Raw genomic sequence first — 23,905 nt, forward strand, 5'->3', positions numbered from 1 at the left:
GTTACAATAAGGAAAAATACTAGATAACGTGTCCTCTTGTTATGTTAGATATGTAAAAGCACCTCATGTGTACATGCAACAAAATAGAACACAAGGTATACGTGTGCATTCAGTTGAATTCTAAATGTGTGTGTGTGTGTGTGGGGGGGAAGCAGTAGAGGTATGCCTTGAGATGTACTTTGTGGGGATTTTTTGTTGTTGTGGCATTGTCTGGTTTAACATGACTGAGTGATGTCTTGAGGTCATTTTAAAAATAACAATTAGTGAAATGAGTCCACTTGAGGCACCAGTGTATTTTATTATGTAATAATGTTGCTGTCTTCATCTTGATATGTATATACCTTACATATAACTGCAAACTGCAATGAAAGCGTGTGTGTGTGTGCTTTTTCTTCTAGTAATAAATAGTGGTGTGTGCTATCAACCTTTTCCTTCATCTGGTATGTGGAGAGCATAACAGAGGTAGGTTTGGGTGCCTACCCCAATCCAAAATATGGGGATTATAACAATCAACACATTGTATGGTTGCTATAAACTTCTGTCTCCAGCCTCAAACCCTAACCTCCCGATGAAGAGGTTAATTACACTAGTACTCACCTTCCTGCTCAACCATCAGTATGGGTTATTGTGTATTGGACTATGCCCAATCTACAAAATGTGCATCATCTTTCTTATCCTTCTCCTCCCTCCAAATACGCATGATAGGGGAAATAATATTTCTCCCCACTTAGTGCAAGAAGTACATATAATTATTTTTTTTAAACTCTGAAACTTTATTTTTCACATAGAAGAACAGCAGAATTTACAAGATCTTGAAAATTCTGACTTTGCCATATGCAAGCAGTGTTTTTTTCGCCTCACAGCCATTTCCCTAACAAGCCTGGCGAGTCGAATATATATCCTTTTGTACAGCAAGAACTGATCTGGGGGGGAAAAAAGAAAAGAAACGAGATATTAAGCAAAACCCAGCCGTGGTGCTCCAGAGCACCACAACACGCTAGCGAACACATTCACCGACCCCCCTCCCACCACGATGCCTTATACAGAAAGCACACGCGCGCCCCCGTTTCTACTTGCGCCTGCGCATTCCGACACTTCAGTAACCCGCCTCCGCCCGCTTATGCCGTGTACGGAAACCGCGTCCACGCTCTCGTTTCTACGTGCGCCTGCGCAGTCCTGTTTCTTCCATGGAAGCGCGTTCCCTCGTCTTCCGTGTAATGGTCCCTGTCATCAGGTCGTATGTGGATTGCGCATGCGCGGCGGCCTGGAGATCGCCCCCGCCGTCTGGGCGGCTTCCTTTCCTTATTTGCCACGTACGGCGGCCGCCAAGAGGCACCGGCGCTGCCAGAAGCGGGCAGTGAGGCGGCTGTCGCGACCTTCATATCGCGGAAAGCCTGGAGTAAGTGGAAGGTGGGGAGCGCTGGCCTGGTTTGAATGGGAGAGCCCGAGCGGCCGTCCGGGAGGGGGAAGGGGAGGAGACCCGGCCGTGAAACAGCTCTAGGCCGCTTCTTCCCCCACTCGATGATTTTCGCTCCCTTCCTTGGGCCGTTTCCCCGCAGGATTCCTCTTCCGGGGGCTGATCCCTTCTCTCCTGTCAGCGGGTTTAAGCAACGGAGAAACTGCTACTCTCTTAAAAAGCAGCCGTCTCATCGTGGCCCATTGACTCGTCTTGAGCCAGTTTATCTGAGCTAAAGGGTTTCCTTTTCATTCTGCTTTTTCCCAGGGAGAGGCGCAATTAAGTTGAGTCATTCAGTGGAAATCATGGTTGAAATGGTTGAAGTAACTCATGTCCATTCCAGGCCTCTAGTTTCAGCTTTAAAGGGTTAAGCTTTAAGGCGTTGAGTTAATTATTACTGCCTGATAATATCAGATTAATTACAGGGTTATTCCATTAAAAAAAAGGTAGAGGATATGACCTTGAGACACTTAAGGACACTCAGTATAGTAAACATGTACAACCTAAACTTCTGTTGAAGTCTTTGCTTTAGTGAGGCTCTTTGAGAGAAATTATCACCATAATGTGATTCTTTAAGGTTGCCAAAAGTATCAGCGTTGTGAGCTAGAAGGCTTAAGTCTTCCTCCACAAGTGTGAAATGCGTTTGTGGCTAAATGGACAAGAGGAGCAGTTAAGCCTGACTTCTCTGAAACACTTTCCTATCAGGACCAAAATAGATGTGATACTGGGAGTTTCGTGGGTGATTCTTCCAAGTGGGATTCCTTTTAAGTTGGTGGTGTTCTGGATCGTGATGCAGATTGGGACTGCGGAGCTGGGAGGCAGTTTTAACTTTCTTTCACACAAAGGTCCTAATCAATTTTCCTGACCTGAAAGGGTCTTGTGGAGCTGCTGTTGGCCTTCTTGAGATAAAACAGGTCCTATATGTTTAGGCCATAGGTGTCAAACTCGCGGCCCTCCAGATGTTATGGACTACAGTTCTCATCATCCGGGGATGATGGGAACTGTAGTCCATAACATGTGGACGGCCACAAGTTTGACACCTGTGGTTTAGGTCTAACAGCTGCTTTTCACGAACTTTTCAGATCAGTGCACTGGTGCAGGAAGAGACTAGAACCTCCTGGATTGTGATTCCAGTCTGACTTGGGGTATCTGAAATCCTGTTTAAAAGAGATTGGGGAAAACACTAAAGTGCTCACATAAACTGTATTGAGTGCCAGCCTTCTTTTATAGATTCAGTTCAGACTTGTTACATTATTAATAATGTTTTTATCACATAGTTTAAAATGCATATTAACCTTCAAATGTAACATTGTAACATTTTGTAAAGGTAACATTTTAACAAGATACTTACCAACTGGCTTAAAATTCTCAGTGTTGTTCTCCATCTTCTGTTACAGGTCAGCAAGTGACAGTGGTAATAAAAAGCTTCACTAATTTTTGTTTTTAAAATTACAGTTTACACAGATGTTCCACTACATTTGGTCATAAATGAATATATTACTTTATGGGTATTGGCTTGCATCCAAGGAACAATAAGAATAGTTTCGACAGCACAGCTTTTCTTTGCTGTGCTCTGTTCCAAAAAGAATGTTCTTGGAAAACTAAATAATGGTTTATGACAGTGACATGCAGTCCTGTTTGTCTGCTTGAGTCCTGCAAGTGCTATACTTCCCAGTGCAAGCAAGTTACCTAGCTGCTACAAAGTTCAGTGCTAATTTTTGATTTCTAAACCCCTAAATAGTTTGGCACCTGTGTTTTTTACATTCCATTATCATCTTTCAAATAAGCTGCAGGTTTCCTCTTGAGTACATAATCTGTGTTTCACGTTGGAGAGAATTTGGGCTTATGGAGAAATTTCCTGTTTATTTTCCTACAACTGTGGATGTCTTTCCTCAGGCATTCTAATTTTAGTCCAAGTATGAACAAGTTCTGAAATCTCCATAAGATGAGTGGGTAGGTTTTCTGGACTCTGTGGCCGTGGTCTGGTAGTTTTTACTACTAACGTTTCACCCTCATCTAGGGCTGGCATCTTCAGAGGCATGTCATGGTAAGATGTGTTTGTGTCTATGACACAGTGGGAAGTGATTTTGTGGGGAGGTCTATGTTTTGTCCACCTTACATTCAAATGTTCCCCACCCCACCCCCTGGTGAGGTTGGCAAAACGTAGATCCCACCACACTGTCGCTTCATGCTGTGCCTCTGAGAGAAATGCATCTTACCGTGGCGTGCTTCTCAATATTCCAGCCATAGATTCAGGTGAAACGTTAGAAGTGAAAACTATCAGTTTGTGGCCACACATCCCAGAAAAATAAAGACACCCAATTAATTCTGACCATGAAAGCCTTTGATAATACATCTCTATAAGATGTTCATTTTAGAATAAAGCAGATTTGAGATAGCTCTGTTTCAGTTCAAGGATTATATTGTTCATGGAATATAGTTTGTGGATTATATTGATTTAGAACAGGGGTAGGGAACCTGCGGCTCTCCAGATGTTCAGGAACTACAATTCCCATCAGCCTCTGTCAGCATGGCCAATTGGCCATGCTGGTAGGGGCTGATGGGAATTGTAGTTCCTGAACATCTGGAGAGCCGCAGGTTCCCTACCTCTGATTTAGAAGTATGTGCTCTGAGCTGCTGGGGTGGTTTAGAAACAAAACTAACATTGAGGAATTTAAACAGTTACAATGAATCTGAAGTTACCTTCTGAGGACAAACTTGATTACAATTAAATATACATAAACCCCATCTTGTGGCTGGTATTACAGAGTGTATGAGATATTCCAGTTATAAACGAGTGGCAGCTATACATGACATAGACATGTTGATACATGGATTAATCCAGGTTTGAAATTTTAGTTAGTTTTCTCCTTACTGCCACCAGTTAATTTGTATAGCTGCACTAGTACATTATGAATATCTGGAATTTGTTTCCAGCTGGGATTTTTTCATTGTGGTTGATGCAGAAAGAAAGAAAGAAAGGAAGGAAGGAAGGAAGGAAGAATGAATGAATGAATGAATGAATGAATGAATGAATGAATGAATGGAAGAATGAAATGCGTGGGCAGGCCCAACAATGAACTGGGTGCATGTTTATTTTAATTTAACTATAGCTAAGTTTGCTGTGTGAATACAGCTTATGGTAATTGCTTAGAAAGCAATGGAGATAGTTATTTTATGAAACCATGGTGATGTTTTTTAAAATGTTCTTCAAAGTATCAGCTGCACTTCAGAAATTATTTTAATTACATTGAGTTTGGGTGCATCTGCTTTGCTTGTTGGTAGCTTGAAGTAGTATCCAGATTCCTAATATTTGTGGCTTTTTCAGTAGGCCAAAAGGTTGATTAAATTCTTAAAACTTCAAAGGATATTGAGTGACGATACACCTTTCTTTCTGTACTCTCTCTCTTCGTGCATATATATGAAAGTGTGCTTGCTATTGAAGAGTCTGGTGGGATGTTAACTGTTATTGAAACTAAGCTTGAGCTGTCTGTTTACCTCTCATGCCAGATTGCAATTTATTACCGTCTATTAATGTTCTCACTAATCAACAGTGCATGGCGGACCGCTCATCTCCAGCTGAAAGTGAAAGGAAAAGAACAACCAGCTACTAAATCAACAATTCAGGAAAGGTAGCCTTAATATTTAATTCTTGGTTTGAAATACAATTATTGATTAGTGGGTGCTAGGCTCATCGTGATTCTGTTTTCAGTGAAAACATCAATCAGTACAGTTTTTTGGCTTGCAGTGGAGAAAGATGCCAGTGCTGATGCAGTTACCTATTTTAAGCAATGGATTTGTTTTAGTATGTCCGCTGTAAACAGGTATTTTTGAATCATCACAAAGATGCATATTTTTGGAGTGGAGTAAACAACTCATCATACTATGGTATAAATTTTCTAAGAGAAATAGAATTGATTATGCTATTAGATACAGTAGCGGGTTATGTTAGATTAAGTTCTTTAAAGGAAGGTAAGATTATAAAGCTATCATTACTCTTCCTCTATAGAATCTTGAGAATTATATTTTTAGTTGCATCTACCCGGTGCATATGAACATACATGCTAACTTTCTCTGCAAAGTTGAAGAAAAAAATTCTGTTGCCTCCAACCTAAGTCCTTTTATTCATTTCAGGGGATACACTAACCTGGTTCTAAGAGCTCTGTGAGAAGGCAAGAGATCACCATGAATGGTCAACTGGACTTGAGTGGAAAGCTTATTATTAAAGCTCAGCTGGGGGATGATATACGAAGAATCCCCATTCACAATGAAGACATCACCTATGATGAACTAGTTCTGATGATGCAGAGAGTATTCAGAGGGAAGCTTCTGAGTAATGACGAAGTTACAATAAAATACAAAGATGAAGGTAAGCTTTTTCTCCACAAACATTTGGTGAAGCCTTGGATACTTTTTGTTTTTAACTCTGCATAACATTTCATCGATCAGATTTGTGCCCGGCTCCCCTCCCACCCCTTGGTTTTCTGTACCTTGCTGGTATTCTGTCAGAGAAATTGCTGGTATTTCTGTACAAGAAATGGAGGCTTGACAGTATGGAGCAAATGTTGCTTACGTGAATGTCATCTGTCATCCTGTAATTGCGTTGGAGATCTCTGCAGGTGTGATAGTGTTGAACATTACAGTGCTCTGTGCAATGACAGAGCTGTTGTATGCAATATTGTCAATATGGCCGGGGAGCCCTTACTGCTGTGGCTCTTTACCTTGGTGTTCCATTCTTGTGTCGGGCTATGAACAACGCTTAAGGTAACTCCTCAGCAAAATTTACTCTTTCAGAAAACTGGACCTGCTGTGACCCGTACTATCAGCAGGCTCAAGAGAGATGTTCGAACAGTAGACAAACAGTGTATCTGGCAGATGGGTGTTTAATAAAGGTTATTTCGGTGTTCCAGGCAAGGTGATGATTACAAAATACAGCAAAAGCAAAGAAGTGTGAATTTGGATCCATCAGCTAAGCCTGAATGGATGAGGAAATGTGCAGGGATTCTTTATTGGCTGGTGGGCCCTTTGTTTCTTGCTCTTTTTTTTTTAAAATTCTTTGGTCCCTGTTTCTTTGTTTTGGCTACCAAAGGGCTTCGTGTGTGTGTGTACAGGCTAATAGAGTGGTAAGCTGCAGTACTGCAGTCAAAAGCTCTGTTCAAGACCTGAGTTCGATCCCAACAGAAGTCGGTTTCACATAGCTGACTCAAAGTTGACTCAGCCTTCCAGCCTTCTGAGGTCAGTAAAATGAGTACCCAGGTTGGTAGGGGTAAAGTGTAGACACTGGGGAAAGCAATGACTCTGTAAAGAATGTCTGCTTAATGAATATTGTGATTTGTTGTCACCCCATGGATCAGTGATAATCTGTTCCTTGCACAGGGGACTACCTTTACCCTTAATAGCTGAGTACAAATTGAACAAAGAGTCAAGCACTTTCTGGTCTGAGCAGTCTACCTCAGCTGCTAATTACAGTACTAGGCACAGCTATCTGGTATTTGCCCTTAGCAGGTCATAGCTTACTACAGAGTGAAATAAAGGGCAAACATGGAATTGATGAAGATTCTCTGTTATCTCCTTGCCATACAATGGTCTTCCACATGTACATATACATATTGATAGGGGCGTTGGGATACCTAGAAGGAAAAAGAGAGAAACTCCTAAGATTTCGAACCATTTTATGTGTATGGATAATAAATAGCTTATTTGGTGTCCACTATAGGAAATTTCAAAAGCATTGGGTGTTTCTGTTCATATACAGAAATATAAATGTGGCTTAACTTCATAATCATATAGATGAGTAAATGGGGAACTTCCTAAGATTCAAGACAAATAATTCAGGCTCATTCCACATGCAGAATAATGCACTTTCAAAGAGCTGCTTTCGGTGGGCTCTTTTGAAGCTTAAAAGTGGAAATGGCAAAAAAAAAAAAACCGAAGCTGCGGATTAAGCAGCTTGAAAGTGCATTATTTTGCGTGTGCGGAATGAGCCTCAGATAGATGGCTGCAGAACAATAACGTTTATGAGGAAACTGCTTTTCTAAAAGGGGGAAAAATCTTGTACTACCCAAGCACTGACACAACTTAGTTTGGATGCTGAGCATAGCAGCTGCCACAAACAAACTAAAAAGATCAGGTGCATAGTCAAGTGCTTTTGAGCACAGAAAAACAGATCCATTGCTTGGCTTAGTTCCCTTTTCCATTGGCAGAAGGGGAAGCTTTTCTATTGTGAAGTATGAAATAAAAGCTAGAATTTCCTTCTTATGTTCTTACTGTAAAATCTTACTGCGAAGTGGAACCAGAAAGGATGTCCTGTGTTCAGTACCAAAGAGAAAAATTAAGGGCATCCAGAGTAACCAATTTTTTAATGCCCAGTTTTAAAATCCTATGGGATTTCTGTGTTTCAGCTTACAGATCTGATGGTCACATTTCAAACAGTGGCACAGTGTAGTGTGTGTTCTCATCTAACAGATTAGGTGAGAATTTCTTTCCACCCGTTCCATCTTGGTTTGAAGTCCTAGGGTTGTCTCAACCAAACCATGCTTCTGACTCCAAATGAGAGCCACTGTGTCACATTTGCTATAAGTGCTTTGTGCTGCAATATATGAAGGGATATGTGTTTTGTCCCCTGTGCAATAATAGCTCAACCTTACCTAAAATTGGCAATCAGGACTTTTACAGAGACTGGTACCCCCAGACTTTCTTTTTATACGAATTATCCACTCTGCTCCTCTAGCCTTCTTTTTATCTTTTGTTTCATCACACCTATTTGATCTTTCTCTTCTATTTCTACATCTGCATCAGGCACATATTTGTTGACTGACAGGCTCATAATGATTATTATAGATGCTGATTATCACAGGCTGCCTTTGATCTGAGACGATCATGTGAGCAAGGAGTGCTTATTGGGAGACTGGTGCAGTCCTTTACAGGCTGTGGCCCCCATACTCTGGAACTTCCTACTTAGGACAAATCCACTTTGCTCCATTGCTTTTATTTTCTATCTTAGAGAGCATTTTATTATGAGGGAGATTAATTGATTCTCCAAGAAGGCCTCTTCTATTGCATGTATTAATCATTCTAGTTTTATTTTATTGCTGTTTTTATTATTGGTCTTTGCAGCTGCCAGCTTAATTTTGTAGCTTTTTAGATGATAAATAAATATTCTACACTTGTGTCTTTAACTTTTCTCCAATACAGCTTTGTAGAAATGTGGACTGAAAATCTGCAGAACCCAACATTTTCTGTGTATTTCATCCCTTCAAACATAGAACTGTGTCATAGTTTTTAAAATGAGTGTCCAAGAGAGACTTTTTCAAGAGTCCTTGGCCAAGCCTCACATGCGACCCATTAACCTTGACGGCTCAGCGTGTAGCGCCCGCTTCCCCAGTCCACTGCTTAAAATAGGGCCGCTGCTTGTAACGCCAGCGAGCGTGGCTTTTACCTGACTCCGCTCTGGCGGGCGTAAGAAGTCAAGCCAAACAACAACCTCCTTAAAGGGTTGTTGTTGGGAAGACACTGTCTCTTCATCATCAGCCCCTCCGCGGTGTCCTGGGTGCATTAAGCGCAGCAGGCATTGCCGACTCGCCCGCACTGTCCTCGGCCTCCAGGGGTCTGAGGGCAAAGGCATGGGCCGCGACGCTCAGCAACGGCTTAACACGCACGAGGGAAGGCGAATTCATGAGTGGGCTGGCGAAGAAGGCGGACTCCTGTGTGGAGCCGCCTGCCGTCTGCCGGCCTCCGCTTCGCCTGCTCGCCATAGTATTTCCAAATGCCTTAGATCTTGCTTCAGTTAGTGATCTTCTTTTCCTCTTTTGAATGTCATGTTACTTGAACCACCATAGCACTGAAGAAGAGATACCTTAGCGACGCTGTTGGATTTTTGAGTTCTGAAGAATCTGATTAGAAGTGTCCTTACAGCCTAATCCAAATTCTGAGGTGGCTGTCCAGGAATGGCGCTGTTGCTTTGCTGGCCCGCTGCCTCCAGAGGGCTTTCCGGTAGTGTGAGGAGTCAGGGAAAATGAGAAAAAATCTCGCCGTCGGAAAGCCCTCGGTAGGGCTAAATGGAATTGTGCCACCCTTTTGGTTGGTGTAACTCAAAGGCCATAGATGCCGTATTTCCAGCAGCAAAGCCCACGAGGAAGCTAACTAATCTCAGCTCCATCCCCTATGCCCTGAGCCTGGATGCCAACGCAGCTTGGAAGCCTAACCTACCTTCTGGGTCAGGCACTGCCAAGGTCTGCGGTGCTCATCTCCCAGTTTGTCCACTCTGCAGCGCACTTGCCCAATTCTTTGGCAAGGTGGTCAAACGTGCCAGCATGGGAGTGCGCCAGCTTCATTGACACATTTGCACCCCTGCCCCCGGATTGGGCTATTTGAGACTTCTGAAGCAGTGCATATTTCCTTCCTCTTGCCCACAGTCTTGCATTTCCTTGAATCAAAGTGAGCTGTTCTCTTTTGGAAGAATTGAATAGTGCTATTCAGTGAAACCGATTCTAGTTGATCACTGTGGGGTTCTTCAGAGAAACTTTGGATGAAGATGTACTTCTAACTTTGGATGCCTTTATCACTTGAAATAGGCATGTGACGCTTACTACTAGCAGTTTTCTGGTTTAAATTTTTGACTGATATGACAAATGAGGCTGTTTATTTTTCTTGCTATTAGGTCTTTCCTGTTTCTTTTCCCTTTCTAGATTGACCTCAGTATTTTGTTGTGTGAACTAATTCAGAACTGAATTTAAAATGATGTGTTATATGAAGCAAGTGATTTCATGTGTTGCATGCATTAGATCTGATTCCTCTTTCTTTTTAATTAACAGATGGAGATCTTATAACAATTTTTGATAGCTCAGATCTTTCCTTTGCCATTCAGTGCAGTAGGATACTGAAGCTGACACTGTTTGGTAAGTATAAATGCTTTTGGAGTCATACAGTTCTTGTTCTAGAAGGATACATCGGAAACTCTTCTCCCCCTTCATACTCCTTGGTAGTAATTTTTCATTTACAGTTCTGTAGCAATTGAGGGAACCTTTTTGCTGTTATTTTGATCACATGAAGTTCATTAAATGTTAAGGGGCCAACTTATGAACAGTAATGTAGAATTGACTAGATTAGAGTTATGTGATTTGTGGGATGCTTCTATTTAAGTTCTTTAAGGAGATAGCCTTCTGAAATTGGTTCTTGTGCCACAAAAACTTATTGACGTATGCATTTCACTTATTCACGTATGCAGTTAATGGTCAGCCAAGGCCTCTAGAATCCAATCAGGTGAAATATCTCCGCCGAGAACTGATAGAACTTCGCAACAAAGTGAATCATTTGTTGGATTGTTTAGAGCCACCTGCTGAGCCAGGACTTTCTACCAACCTCCCTGAAAATGGTAAGTTTTCAGCAACTGATATCAAAGAATTGCTGTAAATTTTACTGCTCATTGTATCCATACATGTGCCACCATCTATGTTCTCGTGCTGCTGGTTACTGGAGATTTGCTTAAGGCAGCAACTCTGATGTTCCTTACAAATGTCTAAGCAGGATTTTGCAAAGGGTCTGAATAAAAATCCAGTTTGCTCTGGATTCAGTTAGAAACCAAACGAGTCTATTATGATATATGAGGAAAACATCCTAGTTAGATTAAGTGCCATCTTACATGCTTTAGAGCTTTGTTGTTGTATAAATTTTATTGTTTTGTATTTGTTGCGAGTCGTTTTGAACCCACTGTTGTGAGGGACAGCTGGATAAAAAAATTCAATTATTATTATTATTAATAATAATAATAACAGTCATCATCATCATCATCATCATCACATTAAATGCTCTTAAAAATTATCTTTGCTTAAATTATTTCGTGTAGTTTTCTGTTGTATGTTGGATTGAATCAATCTGTTTAACTTACATGTATGAATGTCCTATTTAATGCTAATGGTAGGATGTTTTAGACATTGTTGTTTCATTGGGTTGCCTAAGTTGAAAACAACTTGACAGCATACAACACACACAGAGCTCTCATTTAAAAATATTATATATATAATTTATTAGATTTGGATATTGCCCCACTCTATATAGGCTCAGGGTGATGAGCCTTTGTATGAACTCCTTTGTACGCTGTGCATAGCTGAAAGAGAAACTGTCCACACAGTTAACTAGTTCAACAAACTGCTAAGTAGTTTCTTAGGTGTCTACCCAAATGGTTAGTTTGCAGTCTTGGAACCACAGATAGCTGTGTAGCTGGTGCAATAGCATGTATACATGTAGGGAACTTCTCATTTTCTTCTTTGAAAGGGAAACATTCATTGTTTCCACTGTGGCTCAGTGGTGGATCATCTGCTTGGCATGCAGGGGTCTCATGTTCAATCCTGGGCATTTCCAGCTAAAAAGATCAGATTGTAGGTGTGAAAAACCTTCACCAGAGATACTGGTGAACAGCAGTCAATCTATGTGGACAGCACTGACTGTAGTGGACCGATGTTCTGATTCAGTATAAGGTAGTTTTTAATGTTTGTTCACACAAACATGGAACATTTTGCTTTTACAGAAGAACACTGAAAAGTTCTGATCATCTGGAGATAGGAGGATGTCTGGAGTATGGTTATAATATACCAGCTTAGGCAAGCAGTTTTAACTCCCCACCTCTCCCAAATTCCAGTTACTTCCTCTTAATTAACATACTGTGTAGAACTAATGCATTGCCTATTGCATTTGAAATGATCTTATGCAGCCGGTGAGATCTTTCATGGATTTTTCTCTCTTGAACCTGCATCTTATTCCCCATCATGCCCCTGTATTCAGGTGACAATGGTTCTGTTTTCTCTAGGTGGTTGGACTCTGAAATTTGTTACCTCACTTTGCTGTCCGCTGAAGACCCTTATTGAGTATCACTGTTTTTAGAAGGGAGTCCATTTGTTTTAGAAACCTGAGGGACAGTAGATAACAATTGTTAATGACATGTACATCTTCACCCAAAGTGTCTCTGAAGAACCCCACAATGATCAACTAGAATCAGTTTCACTAATAGCACTATGTACCCTACCCTTCTGCTCTGCACAGCTGGAGGTCTTACTCCAGCGTAAATGGTGGTTCTGCTGGGGAAAGAGCTAGTTAAGTTTGGGGAAGGCTTCAAAATGTGTTGAGTGGAATGAGGGGGTGGGTGGATGCCAAATATCTTGTATCTGCTATTGCTGCTATCTACTTCATGGAGTTATATAGTGTCTGTATGCTTCATCTAGCCAACTTTGGGTTTAAGTTTAAGGCAAGCTATTTTTAAGGCAAGCTTCTTCCCTTAACTTTTGTCCTAAATGAGAACTTTCTGTACATGACATCAAAATGTAATTTAAATAAGGTAATCATTTTATTTTTAAAATATATCTTATAGGGAAGACTTTAGGAGTTATTTGTACCACTGTGTATTGCCATTTCTCTTGGTTAAGTCTCATTTAAAAATGACTTCTTCCTAGAACTGTTTCTTGGCACATCTGATTTACCTTTGAGTGTTCAATCCAAGATGATGAGAAGCGCTGTCATTCAGGGTAGACAGACCATTCTAGTGTTCTAGTCTCTGCTCTTTCATCTTATAATTTTTGCATATAAAAGATAGTGTCCGGTGCAAGCACTGGGCCATTACTGACTCATGCAGTGACAACAAATCTAAATGTTCATCAAGGAAACAATACTTTATTGCTGCTGTTTGCAAAGTAACCTGACCTTTTCTTGGCCTGAAAAAAGCAAACTTGATATGCCACATCTGTTCATTTGACGGGAACTGTTGAACCAAAACAAAATCCTGTAGTGATGTGTACCCAGCTGTAGTTTTGATACTTGCTATTGTGCTATTTGGCCGTGTTACAGACATTTGAGTTTGATCTGTTAGGATTCACAAAACTAAAACTTTTAAAAACAAATCTAGTCTTTCTGCATCAAAAGTAATACATTAAAAGAAGAAGGCAAAAGTTGTTCTGTGGCCCTTGAATCTAATGATTTTGTAGTAGAACCTGACAGAAGCAGTTACAACCGTCAAAGCTACGCATTAAAAATACCCTTGTATTTTGCAGAAGTTACAGATGGGAGGGAAGACAAGCTAGCTACCACTGACTCTGCTGTCAAGCCGTCTACTCAAGTTATAGCAGCAAGTATGTCTGCTTTTGATCCATTAAAAAATCAAGATGAAATCAACAAAAATGTCATGTCAGCATTTGGGTTGGCAGATGATCAGGTGCCGGGTAAGAATATATATTTTATTGAAAACCTTGTTGAAGTTTGAACCTTTCGAAATCAACATACATCTTGAGGATCTGATCAAGTGAATGAGAGAAACTTGGGTTTTTGAAAAATTAATTAAAATATTTGCACCCATTAAGTAATGCTACCTTGTTATAATACTAGTGATATCTTTTCTTGGCCATTCTGAAAGTGAAGCATTGTCAGCAGATAACCTCCGGCAATAAGATTCTCTTATATAGCATCATTAAATCTGATATAGCATGTGATCAAGGCTGAATGAAGAAGTGTATGTGGCCATCCGGAGTGGTATGAATATCTGCATCCTTGTCAGTCACACAACCCTCCCTCTGCATGAGGCTAGTTTTCAGTGAACCCCAGAAGTGACTGGCTTAGCAAGGAATCACTAGATACTTCATGTGTTCTGAATTTCAACTCGCATTTCCTATAGTTTTTAGGTGATATAGAACTAGATCATCAGTTGCTGATGATTTGGTCTAGATCAGGGGTCGGGAACCTTTTCCCCTCAAAGAGCCATTTGGCTCACCCACCCCCCACTCGCTGGCACGCCCCCCCCCGCTTCACTTGGTACCGCCACCGCCTCGCCAATATCGACACACCCGCCTGCAGGCAGGCGATAGTGGCCCGGCGTTCGGCCTTGCCGGGTTGCCGGCTTAAAGTGATACCTGCCTCCTGCTGGTATGGTGAGGTGTCACGTTTCGGCCGGGCCGGGCCATTGAATGAAGTTCCGCCTGCAAGGAGCAGGGCTGAGAAGAGGTACCGTCACCGGGCCGGGACGATGTCACTGCCTGCAGGGCGGAGAAGAGGTGTTCGCTGCTCGCCGGGCCGGCCGCCGGAACGATGCTCCCGCCTGCTCCTTGGTATGGAGAAGAGGTGCCCGCTCGGCCGGCCGTCCGGAACATGCTTCCTGCCTCCTTGCATGGAGAAGAGGTGCTCCGGCGTCTGGCCGGGCCGCCGCTGGGGAAGGTCGCCTGCTGCATGGAGAAGAGGGTCAGCCCCGCTGCCCGGCTGGGATGGGAGAGCCGCAGAACAGCGGGCGAAGAGCCGCATATGCTCGCTGGTCAGCTGGTTCTCACCCCTGGTCTAGATATTCCCAAACTTTGAGTCGCGGAGCACTTTTCAGGACAGAAATTTGTCACGGAGCTGCTATTGTTGCCCTTATCCTGAAGGCATGTACGGGCATTTTTGGCTGTTTTTATCTAACTCTGTGTTTCAAGTTTTTAGTCTTTTATCGTATACATAGCAAAAGCACGATTTTTAATTTTTTAAAAATAACTTAAATTCAGATCTAAATTTAGTTTTTCCCATTGAAAGTCATTAAAAAATTGAACTTTAAATATCGTTTTCTCAAAACGGGTTGTCACATTTAATCCAGTCTCTTTGTGGAGCACTTGGAGGTGCTTCGCTCTGCGGAGCACTGTTTGGGAACGGCTGATTTAGTCATATATACAGAGATCTGCTGCTGACTGTCCAATATGTGTTATTTATTCCAAAAATTATATTGTATCATTCCATCATGTACGTTTTAAAGGCAATTATAAAAATAATTCAAAATGGTATAAAATTTCAGCAACTTAGGAAAACTACCTATTTTGTTGTTTTCAGGTAGTTTTGTTTAAGCCGCTGCTAAGAACAGATTTGTTGGATAGAAACTTCTTTATTTAAAAGATTATACTAGCTGAATATTTAGAGAAGTAATTCCATAATTGGAGCATCATCATGGAGAGGTCTCTGTCTCTAATAACTGCTACCTAATTTCAGAAAGAAGAGACATCCAAAAAACAGGCTCTAATGAAACTCTCAGCACATAGACATGTTTACATAAGAAAAGGCCATTCTTTAGAAACCCTGGTCCTGGATCTTTTAAAATTTTATAGATAAAATCTTTGGCTGACAGAAATATTATTGTATTTTATAAAGCACAACAACATGGGAAAGAGTATTAAACCAATCCCTAAATGTAGTTTATAGGTATTTTGAGTATATTTTGAGACTATAATCCTTTTGTTGAAACCTGGTATAGGTCAATAATAGTTTAGAAGTCCGAACGTAGTTTCTAAATATAATATTTGTAGTTTTTTTTAATGTCTTAACTCTTGATTCAGGATTAGCTGTACCTGAGTAGAGCGCTTCCTGATACATAAAATGGCAGAGAGAGAGAGAGAGCTGCTCATAGCATGTCAGTGAAGGATGGTATGAAGTATACCTCACAGCTGTGACAGGGCAGCTGACATATACTTGTAAACATTGGAGAGGGAGAGAGCTTAGTTGCGAACTTCTTGACAGATGCCACCTTTCAACAGTGTTTCACAGTACATAATAAGTTGCTTACTGCTGAAGTAGAGCAAATCACGGTGTGTCTGACGGTTTGAACCGATAGACACAGTATTTCTCAAGGGGAAAATGAAATTCTGGCCCGTTATTTTGGGCTGGTTTCCTGTATGCAGAGTGAGCCCTGTGCAAGGCAAGACAAGCATGTCCCGGTGGAGTGTACTTCAGCGAACAACAAGAATAGATCTGATCCTCTTTAGAGGAAGCAGTCAGATGGCCTTTCACCACACTGTCAGCTGTTGCTTGGTTTTAATTGGGGTTGTATAAGCCCCATCCTCAATTGTATACAATCTATAGATATTCTCGGTGGCTTTCTTCATTGAGGCTGCATATATTGATGGTTTCTGTAGAGCAGAGGTGTGAAGGCCTGGAGTAAAAAAAATGGGAGGAGAGGAGGGACATGGAGTTTTTCCCCTCAACTTTTTTCGTTGTTCTCCTTTTTGGTTTCAGGAGGGAGGAAATTTGTGGGAGCACTGGAAAATATGAAATTGGTGGGATCAGAAAGCGGGATTCCATTTTTCCCTCAAACAAGCAAATCCTTTGCAGTGACAGTTTATTTAGAGAGATTTACGGTTGTATTTCTGTTTTCCTTAGCATTAGAATGCAAAAGGCATTTACAGTGATAAAGAAAACTGCATGAATGTGTTCACCTGCGTATGTTCGAACTGGCTCTAATTGGATTACAGTGCTGTAGGATTCTTACATTCAGTTTGAATGCCAAGCACCATTCTTATTGTGAAAGTTTCTCAGCTATGCACTACCCAAATACTATTCCTCTGCAACAGTTATTTCAGTAAACCCTGAACCAATGTCCAACCTCGGGGGTTTTTTTCAGTTAAAATAGCTAGCGTCTAAATAGCAAACTAAACAGATTAAAAGAAAGGACCCCCCCCCCACTCAGTTGCTGATGTCCAAATAAAATGCAAAGTCTATAAGAAACCACATTTTGTAATGGAACTAAAAACTTCAAATTCTAGATTGCATACTGGACAATCTTATGATCATGCTTTTTAGATATTGAAACATAAAGGTGATCCATCCAGCTTCAGAAATGAAAGGTTTTTTTATTGAACATCTGTTTCTGCATTGTGTTGTATGCTGCCCTGAGCCCTTTGGGGGAGGGCAGCTAATAAATTCAAAATATAAAATAAAATTTCTTTCCTTTTTCCAGGACCTCCCAGTGCCCCTGTAGATGAGCGTGCGGGAACACCTGATAGTATTGCTTCTTCAACCTCTGCACCCCATCCACCTGGTGTCCAACCACAGCAGCCGTCTTATGCAGGAGCTCAGCCTCAAACTGGTCAGATGGAAGGTGAGCTATTAGTGCACCCCACTGACTTACCTTTGTATATTTGTGTTCCACCCATATCTTCTGGTATGTGACCTTCGGTTCTCCTGCAAAATGAACATAATCTCTTTTCCTCCAGTTTCAAATCTCTGTTCAACACCTAGCTTTCCTAATTTAGCCTGAAGCTTACCTGCTTAAGTTTTAATCACGTAAAATAACCAACCCTCCATTACATGTAGCTGCATATGCTTACATTATCTGTTGCTTCCCTTCTTTTCCCTTTCTTCCCTTTGTTGTCTTCCCCACTGTTGAAACTTAGATTGAAAGCTCCTTGGGGTAGGGGCTGTATTCTTCTTATTTTAATGTTGCTATGTACGGTACTATAAGCACTGATGGTGCTATCTAAAGTATGGGAATACAAAAGTCTCCTTGAGCGGCTTAACTCCATAGACGCCAAATAAAGAAGCATACATTCTGTTCAGCTAATTTCACAATTATAAGTGCCCAAGGTTTAGAACACTAGATGGTGCTGTAGTGTTGAGAGTCACTAGCAAGTGTGCAGTTCCATAAAAAAGGAAAGCTGTTTTGCAGTATTATGTTAAACTGTTTGAAAGAATTACCATGGCATAAGCAAAAGTTCTTTTACTTATCAGTGCCACCAGATTGTTCATTGAGCATCAAAAGCATATACCATTAAAGAGGTGTTCCAGAATAACCAAATCATGCTATAGATTTGAGTATATGTAGCTATATAACTCTGTTTTCAAGAGCAGATTTCCAGAGTAAATTCTAGTTTACTAGGTGATGTAAAGCTATAAAGTAAGAACCTGTGCCTCAATTTTATAATATGAAGTTTAGAATTTAAAGAAAATATTCTTTGTATCTGAAGGGTGTACAAAAATGAGTGAGCTGCATATTGGAGGAGAGTGACTTGAGCATTAAAAGAGCAAGGACTGCAGAGCCTGCTACCTTTTCTCTATTCAACACTACAGGAGCAGCAGTGGCATAGTGGTTAAGCATTCTAATCTGGAGGAACCGGGTTTGATTTCCCGCTCTGCCGCCTGAGTTGTGGAGGCTTATCTGGGGTGGGTAGCGTGGTGGCCAAGTTTGCAGATGATACCAAATTATGTAGGGTGGTGAGAACCACAAAGGATTGTGAAGAGCTCCAACCGTACCTTGATAAATTAGGTGATTGGGCTAAGAAATGGCAAATGCAGTTCAATGTAGCAAAATGCAAAGTGATTCACATAGGGGCAAAAAATCCAAACTTCACATACACGCTACAAGGGTCAGTGCTATCAGTCACAGACCAGGAAAGGGATTTGGGCGTCTTAGTTGATAGTTCCATGGGAATGTCAACTCAATGCATGGCAGCTGTGAAAAAGGCAAACTCTAAGTGCTGGGGATAATTAGAGGAAAGGAGTTGGATAACAAAATCTGCAAGGATTGTCATGCCCTTATATATAAAAAGCTGTAGAGATTAGCGACCGCTGGGGAAGTACTGTGTTCAGTTCTGAGTCGCCACATCTCAAAAGGATTAGATGGTCAAAAGAGATAGAAAAAGTGCAGAGAAGGGCAAAGAGGATGATTGAAGGATTGGAGCACCTTCCTTTATGATGAGAGGCTGCAGCCGCTTTGGGACTCTTTTTTAGTTCCCGGAAGGGAGACGTCTGAGGGAGGATATGATTGAAGTCTATAAAATTATGCATGGGGTAGAAAATGATGACAGAGAGAAATTTTTCTCTCTTTCTCACAATACTAGAACCAGGGGGCATTCATTGAAAATGCTGGGTGGAAGAATTAGGACTAATAAAAGGAAACACTTCTTCACACAACGTGTGATTGGTGTTTGGAATATGCTGCCACAGGAGGTGGTGATGGCCCTAACCTGGATAGCTTTAAAAAGGGCTTGGACAGATTTATGGAGGAGAAGTCGATCTATGGCTACCAATCTTGATCCTCCTTGATCTCAGATTGCAAATGCCTTAGCAGACCAGGTGCTCGGGAGCAGCAGCAGCAGAAGGCCATTGCTTTCACATCCTGCACATGAGCTCCCAAAGGCACCTGGTGGGCCACTGCGAGTAGCAGAGTGCTGGACTAGATAGACTCTGGTCTGATCCAGCAGGCATGTTCTTATGTTCTTATTAATTCAGATTAGCCTGTGCACTCCCACACACGCGAGCTGGGTGACCTTGGGCTAGTCAGTTCTTCGGATCTCTCAGCCCCACCCACCTCACAGGGTGTTTGTTGTGAGGGGGGAAGGGCAAGGAGATTGTAAACCCCTTTGAGTCTCCTACAGGAGAGAAAGGGGGGATATAAATCCAAACTGTTCTTCCTCTTAGTTCATATACTGATAAACCAGTATCCAACAGCCTAAACTTTTCTCTCTTCTGTCTTTTCTTTTCTCCTGCCAACTTGGCTAATGACAGCTCACTGTCCTTTTCCCAGATGCATTCAGAGAATAAACCATTTTAAAAATGAAAGGGCTTTCAAAAGCTGTCTGTGAGAAATATTAAATTTCATCCAATTTGTATGTATGTACGTGCATAGTTTTTTTAATTGTTAGTTTGTTTCAATCCTACCTTGAGGAGAACTGCTTTTGAGGCAGGTAAAGTTGAGGTGCTAATACTTTTAAAAATTAAAGTTTTTAAATTTAAATTGGTAGGCCAGATATACCAACAGTATCCACAACAGCCTGGATATCCTGCTCAGCAGCCACCAGCTCAACCTCAGCAGCAGTATGGTATGCAGTATCCAGGTAAGCAGGTGGTAGGTACACCAGATTTGCTGTAGGGACAGAGTGTGATTCCCCAGCTGCTGCTTTAAGATGTGACTCTTAGTTCCTTGTACTTCCATCTTTCCACAGTATAGATATCAGACTTCAGTGATCTCAATACTGAATTAAAATTTATTACAACTTCTCAGGAGACCTCAAAACTTTTTTCAGTTTGATCCCCAATTCCCTGCTGACTCAGAAGCAGCTGCAGGGATGTTTCTTTTCACCGGGGCAGTCCTTTATGGAAGTAGATCATATTTGAATGCTGCAACCGTGTAAGTGAAAATGTTCGGGTGGGTTTCTTGAGCGTGATCAACACGCATTAGTGTCACCTCTGTGGCTGCATCTTTCATGTGCAGCTGTATGGGGAGGCAGTTCTTTATCCATAGAGAGCATATTGTTTTTAAACATTGGGTATCATAGATTTCATATAAAGTTACTGAAATTATGATCCATAGCCACTCAGTCCTTGGAAGGGATTCTGCTCAAACGAGTGTGTTCGTGATGGGCCAAAAGAATGCATTGTTTCAAAGCTGGTTGCTTTTAATTTATTTTTATTTTTTATTTTTGTTAACATGAGGGTCAGCAAAAGAAAACTCCTGCTCCACTCTCCCCTCTCATTGGCCTCTAGAAAGCATCTGGAACTCCTCAGCTATAGTGAAACTACTCAAATACTCTCTTAAACTGCTAAATAAGTAGGGTGAGCTGTAGAGAAGTTTTCCTCCCCTTTGGAACAAACCTTGCATCAAAGTGTTTACATTTGGCTTGAACACTGAATTATTGTAGTCTAATATAAACATATGTGTAGATTTATGTCCTCACCAGAACATTTTTGAGTCCTAACCTCTCACAAAGGCAAGTGATATAGCTGTTGTATTTGCTAGAGGCAGAAACAAATTTTGTGCAGAAGTCCTCCATTTACAGCTTTTGCCCTTTTATTCAATGTTCACATATGTCCTCTCTAGGATAAGAGCGTAGGTTTTGTTTCTATCTGTTCCCATTTGTTGGGTATTGTTAGTATGGTTCTTTCTAGCCACACCAAGGAAATCTGCAAGTTTGGTTCTACTTTTTTTTAGAAAGCTTTGGTTCCATAGTAAATTTTGAGCCCAAGTTTCAGGTGAGTTCAAAATTTACTCCAATGCATTCTTGACTCCTGTCTTTCTATATTCAGGGTTGTGCCTTTTTAATAATTGTTATGTATCTGGTGTTTAATGCTGACAGGATTCCAGTCAATGGAGAGGTTTCATTGCAAGTAGCTGCAGGTGTGTTTCATGCTAGAGATAAATGGAAATATCAATTTGTACAGATAAATGGAAATATCAGTTTGTACAGGATACATGAGCCCTACCATGGTTGGGAATGGATGGAATATAGATCCTATAAAATAAATAACATAATTTTTACATCACTACTCTGTTTTAAAAAGCCAGTTTTAATTTGTCAATAGCAGCCTAGTGGGGTTTTCCCCCCATCTTTTTTACCTTCGCAAATAGTTTCTGAGATTTTTTTCTCTGTGGTCAAATTTAAACACAATTAGCAAATCAGTTGTTTCAGACTGAATAAAGTAAAACCAGCATATGCGTGGATTTGTAATTGAAGCATGCAAGTATATTCAGTGATATCACTTCAGAAATATCTTCAGATGGCTAATTTACTTCAAATAATGGAAATCTTGATTTAATTTGTATTTAAAGCAAGTCTGATATTTAAATCGGTCTCCTCCCCCTCTTCACCCCTGCCAGGTTGCTTCCTGATTTTCCTTTTGAAATAGTTTTAAGATTGGTTCACACGTGCATGGAAGTAATTTGATTTATTAGCACTGGTTGCTTACCCTGTGAACTTACTGAGAATCTTTGTATTTAACATGAGGTCAATTTACAAGAACAAAGTTTGCCAGTGGCAATTAATCATTCACACCTGCAAGTCAGTACTCTATACTGTAAGCCGTGTGTGAATCAGCCATTAGAGCACAGCTGCTTGAGAATGCTCCCACTCTTATGCACCAAAACCAGTTTGTGTATATTCAGGGTACAAAAACTGCAGTTGGTTGTCCCCCTACCTCAATTGCGCATGATGTATTTTTCTTAGCTTTTGCCAGAAACTTTTGTCTTTACATTGTCATCTTACAGAGTGTATAAAGCTGTTTGCACTATCTCCATTTCACCTAAACATGTGACCATTCGTTTCAATATTTCAGCAGGCTACAGCCAACAAACTGCTCCTCAACAAGCGCAGCAGTTCCAAGGATACAATCAGCAAACATCGCAGGCTCAGGCTCCTGGCTTTCCTGGCCAGGCTCAGCAGCTGCCAGCTCAGCCTCCTCAACAGTACCAGGCAAGCTCCTATCCTCCACAGAACTACACCACACAACCTTCTCAGTCTGCCAATTACAGTGTGCCCCCAGCTTCTCAGCCTGGAATGGCTCCAAGCCAGCCAGGTGCTTATCAACCAAGACCAGGCTTCACACCACCACCTGGAACTACCATGACACCTCCTCCTAGTGGTCCTAATCCTTATGCACGCAACCGTCCTCCCTTTGGCCAGGCCTACACTCAGCCCGGTCCTGGCTATCGATAAGGAAGCTCTGAGGTTGAAATGCCCCAGGTAAATCCAAGCAGCTGCTGATGTTGTTCCCTCCATAAAGACTCCAAGATTCTTTAATTGGTACTGAAATACAAAAACTAATGAAAAGCAGAATATTCTTTGGTATCACTATTGCTGCTTAATTTGCTGGAATAAATGACCAAATGAATCTTGTTTCTTGCTTTAAATTCTATTGGCTTTCTAGTTTAATATTGGTTCCTTTGGAAACACTACCTAAATGTTTGTAAAGTAATGACATTCTAGCTTGCCATATTGAAGTGCTAGGTGAAAATCTAGCTGACTTATTTGGCTTGTTTTTACTAATACAATGATGTACTAAATTAGGTCCCCTTGTTAAAAACTAGATACCATGTATAAATTGTAACATGCACATTGAAATGGAATAAAACATTCAAACTGTCATTTGATTGTCTGATTGCTGAGCAGTCTGTTTCCTTTACTTGCATGCATATTACCGGTATGTGTCTGATTTACAACTTTGCAGTTTTTCCCCTCTTATAATGGTGCTGATTCACATAGCCCTGTCTTTTCTGCAGGCAGGCATGTTCTTAAATGTGTGATGTGAATGGAATGGTGACAGAAATTGCTGAATAAATTGACCCACTCAGATTGCCTTGATGGGAGCAGCTCCAAGAAAAATAACGATTTGAAAAGGAGGAAAAAGTTTTAATCTCTCCTTATTCTTGTATCGGCTGTTGGTAAAATGATAGCTCTTTGGAAGTGAGACAAACATCCTTCGCAAGTAGAAAACGATTAATTCATCAAGTAAGTGAAGGGCCAACTGCTCCATTCCAGTTCCTGTAGTACACAGGGAGCTTAGAGTTCTCTCTGTTCTCAATCCTCATACACATTTCCTTGTGCATACATTAATCTACTTCATTTATCCCCTATTTCTCTTTCCAGTGGGGACCCAAAGCATCTTACACCATTCTTCTCATCTTCATACAAATCTGTCAGAATGGTCTCTGTGTGCCTTATGAATGAAACAAATGGTTATATTTTAACTTTTGATTAGCAAGTCTTTATACTGTTTAGGTCCTTCAAAATGTGGCAAAATTAAGGCCAAGGTGAGAGCATTAAAATGTAATGGGGGTAAGGTGGTGAGTGTGACTAAAACTGAATTCCTTCCCTGTGTTTGCCCAAAGGGATTGTCATGGGATGTAACAGTGCCTTGTTTTTTCTTCTTAGGATGTGCTCTGGGGGTCAGGGATGGGAGGAAAGGCAA

At 41.1% G+C, this 23,905-nt stretch overlaps 1 protein-coding gene across 7 annotated transcripts; it reads left to right on the forward strand.

Annotated features, from left to right (window-relative positions):
* Positions 1 to 1,225: 1,225 nt before the first annotated feature.
* TFG (trafficking from ER to golgi regulator) lies at positions 1,226 to 23,082 on the forward strand. 7 transcript variants are annotated; one of them, XM_048492933.1, is made up of 10 exons: positions 1,226 to 1,399; positions 4,967 to 5,088; positions 5,591 to 5,825; positions 10,270 to 10,353; positions 10,683 to 10,829; positions 13,495 to 13,662; positions 17,184 to 17,324; positions 19,966 to 20,058; positions 21,298 to 21,338; positions 22,274 to 22,408. In XM_048492933.1, exons 3-9 carry the CDS (start codon positions 5,642 to 5,644, stop codon positions 21,330 to 21,332), a joined length of 852 nt encoding a protein of 283 aa, XP_048348890.1. In that variant the 5' UTR covers positions 1,226 to 1,399; positions 4,967 to 5,088; positions 5,591 to 5,641; the 3' UTR covers positions 21,333 to 21,338; positions 22,274 to 22,408. The 7 variants fall into 7 exon arrangements, with proteins under 7 accessions (XP_048348890.1, XP_048348891.1, XP_048348889.1 ...); XM_048492934.1 differs by having other exon boundaries at positions 22,277 to 22,389; XM_048492932.1 differs by lacking the exon at positions 21,298 to 21,338 and having other exon boundaries at positions 1,227 to 1,399; positions 13,495 to 13,572; positions 22,274 to 23,082.
* Positions 23,083 to 23,905: the final 823 nt, after the last annotated feature.

Source organism: Sphaerodactylus townsendi, linkage group LG04, assembly GCF_021028975.2.
Source record: "Sphaerodactylus townsendi isolate TG3544 linkage group LG04, MPM_Stown_v2.3, whole genome shotgun sequence".
NCBI lineage: Eukaryota > Metazoa > Chordata > Lepidosauria > Squamata > Sphaerodactylidae > Sphaerodactylus > Sphaerodactylus townsendi.

What these genes read in the sequence shown, in the direction of transcription:
- TFG (XM_048492928.1), top strand. Translation starts at nt 5,642, where the DNA reads ATGAATGGTCAACTGGACTTGAGTGGAAAGCTTATTATTAAAGCTCAG. An exon ending in TACCAACCTCCCTGAAAATG is followed by an intron (nt 10,830 to 13,494) that starts GTAAGTTTTCAG and finishes TGTATTTTGCAG; the next exon opens with AAGTTACAGATGGGAGGGAA. An exon ending in GGCAGATGATCAGGTGCCGG is followed by an intron (nt 13,663 to 17,183) that starts GTAAGAATATAT and finishes TCCTTTTTCCAG; the next exon opens with GACCTCCCAGTGCCCCTGTA.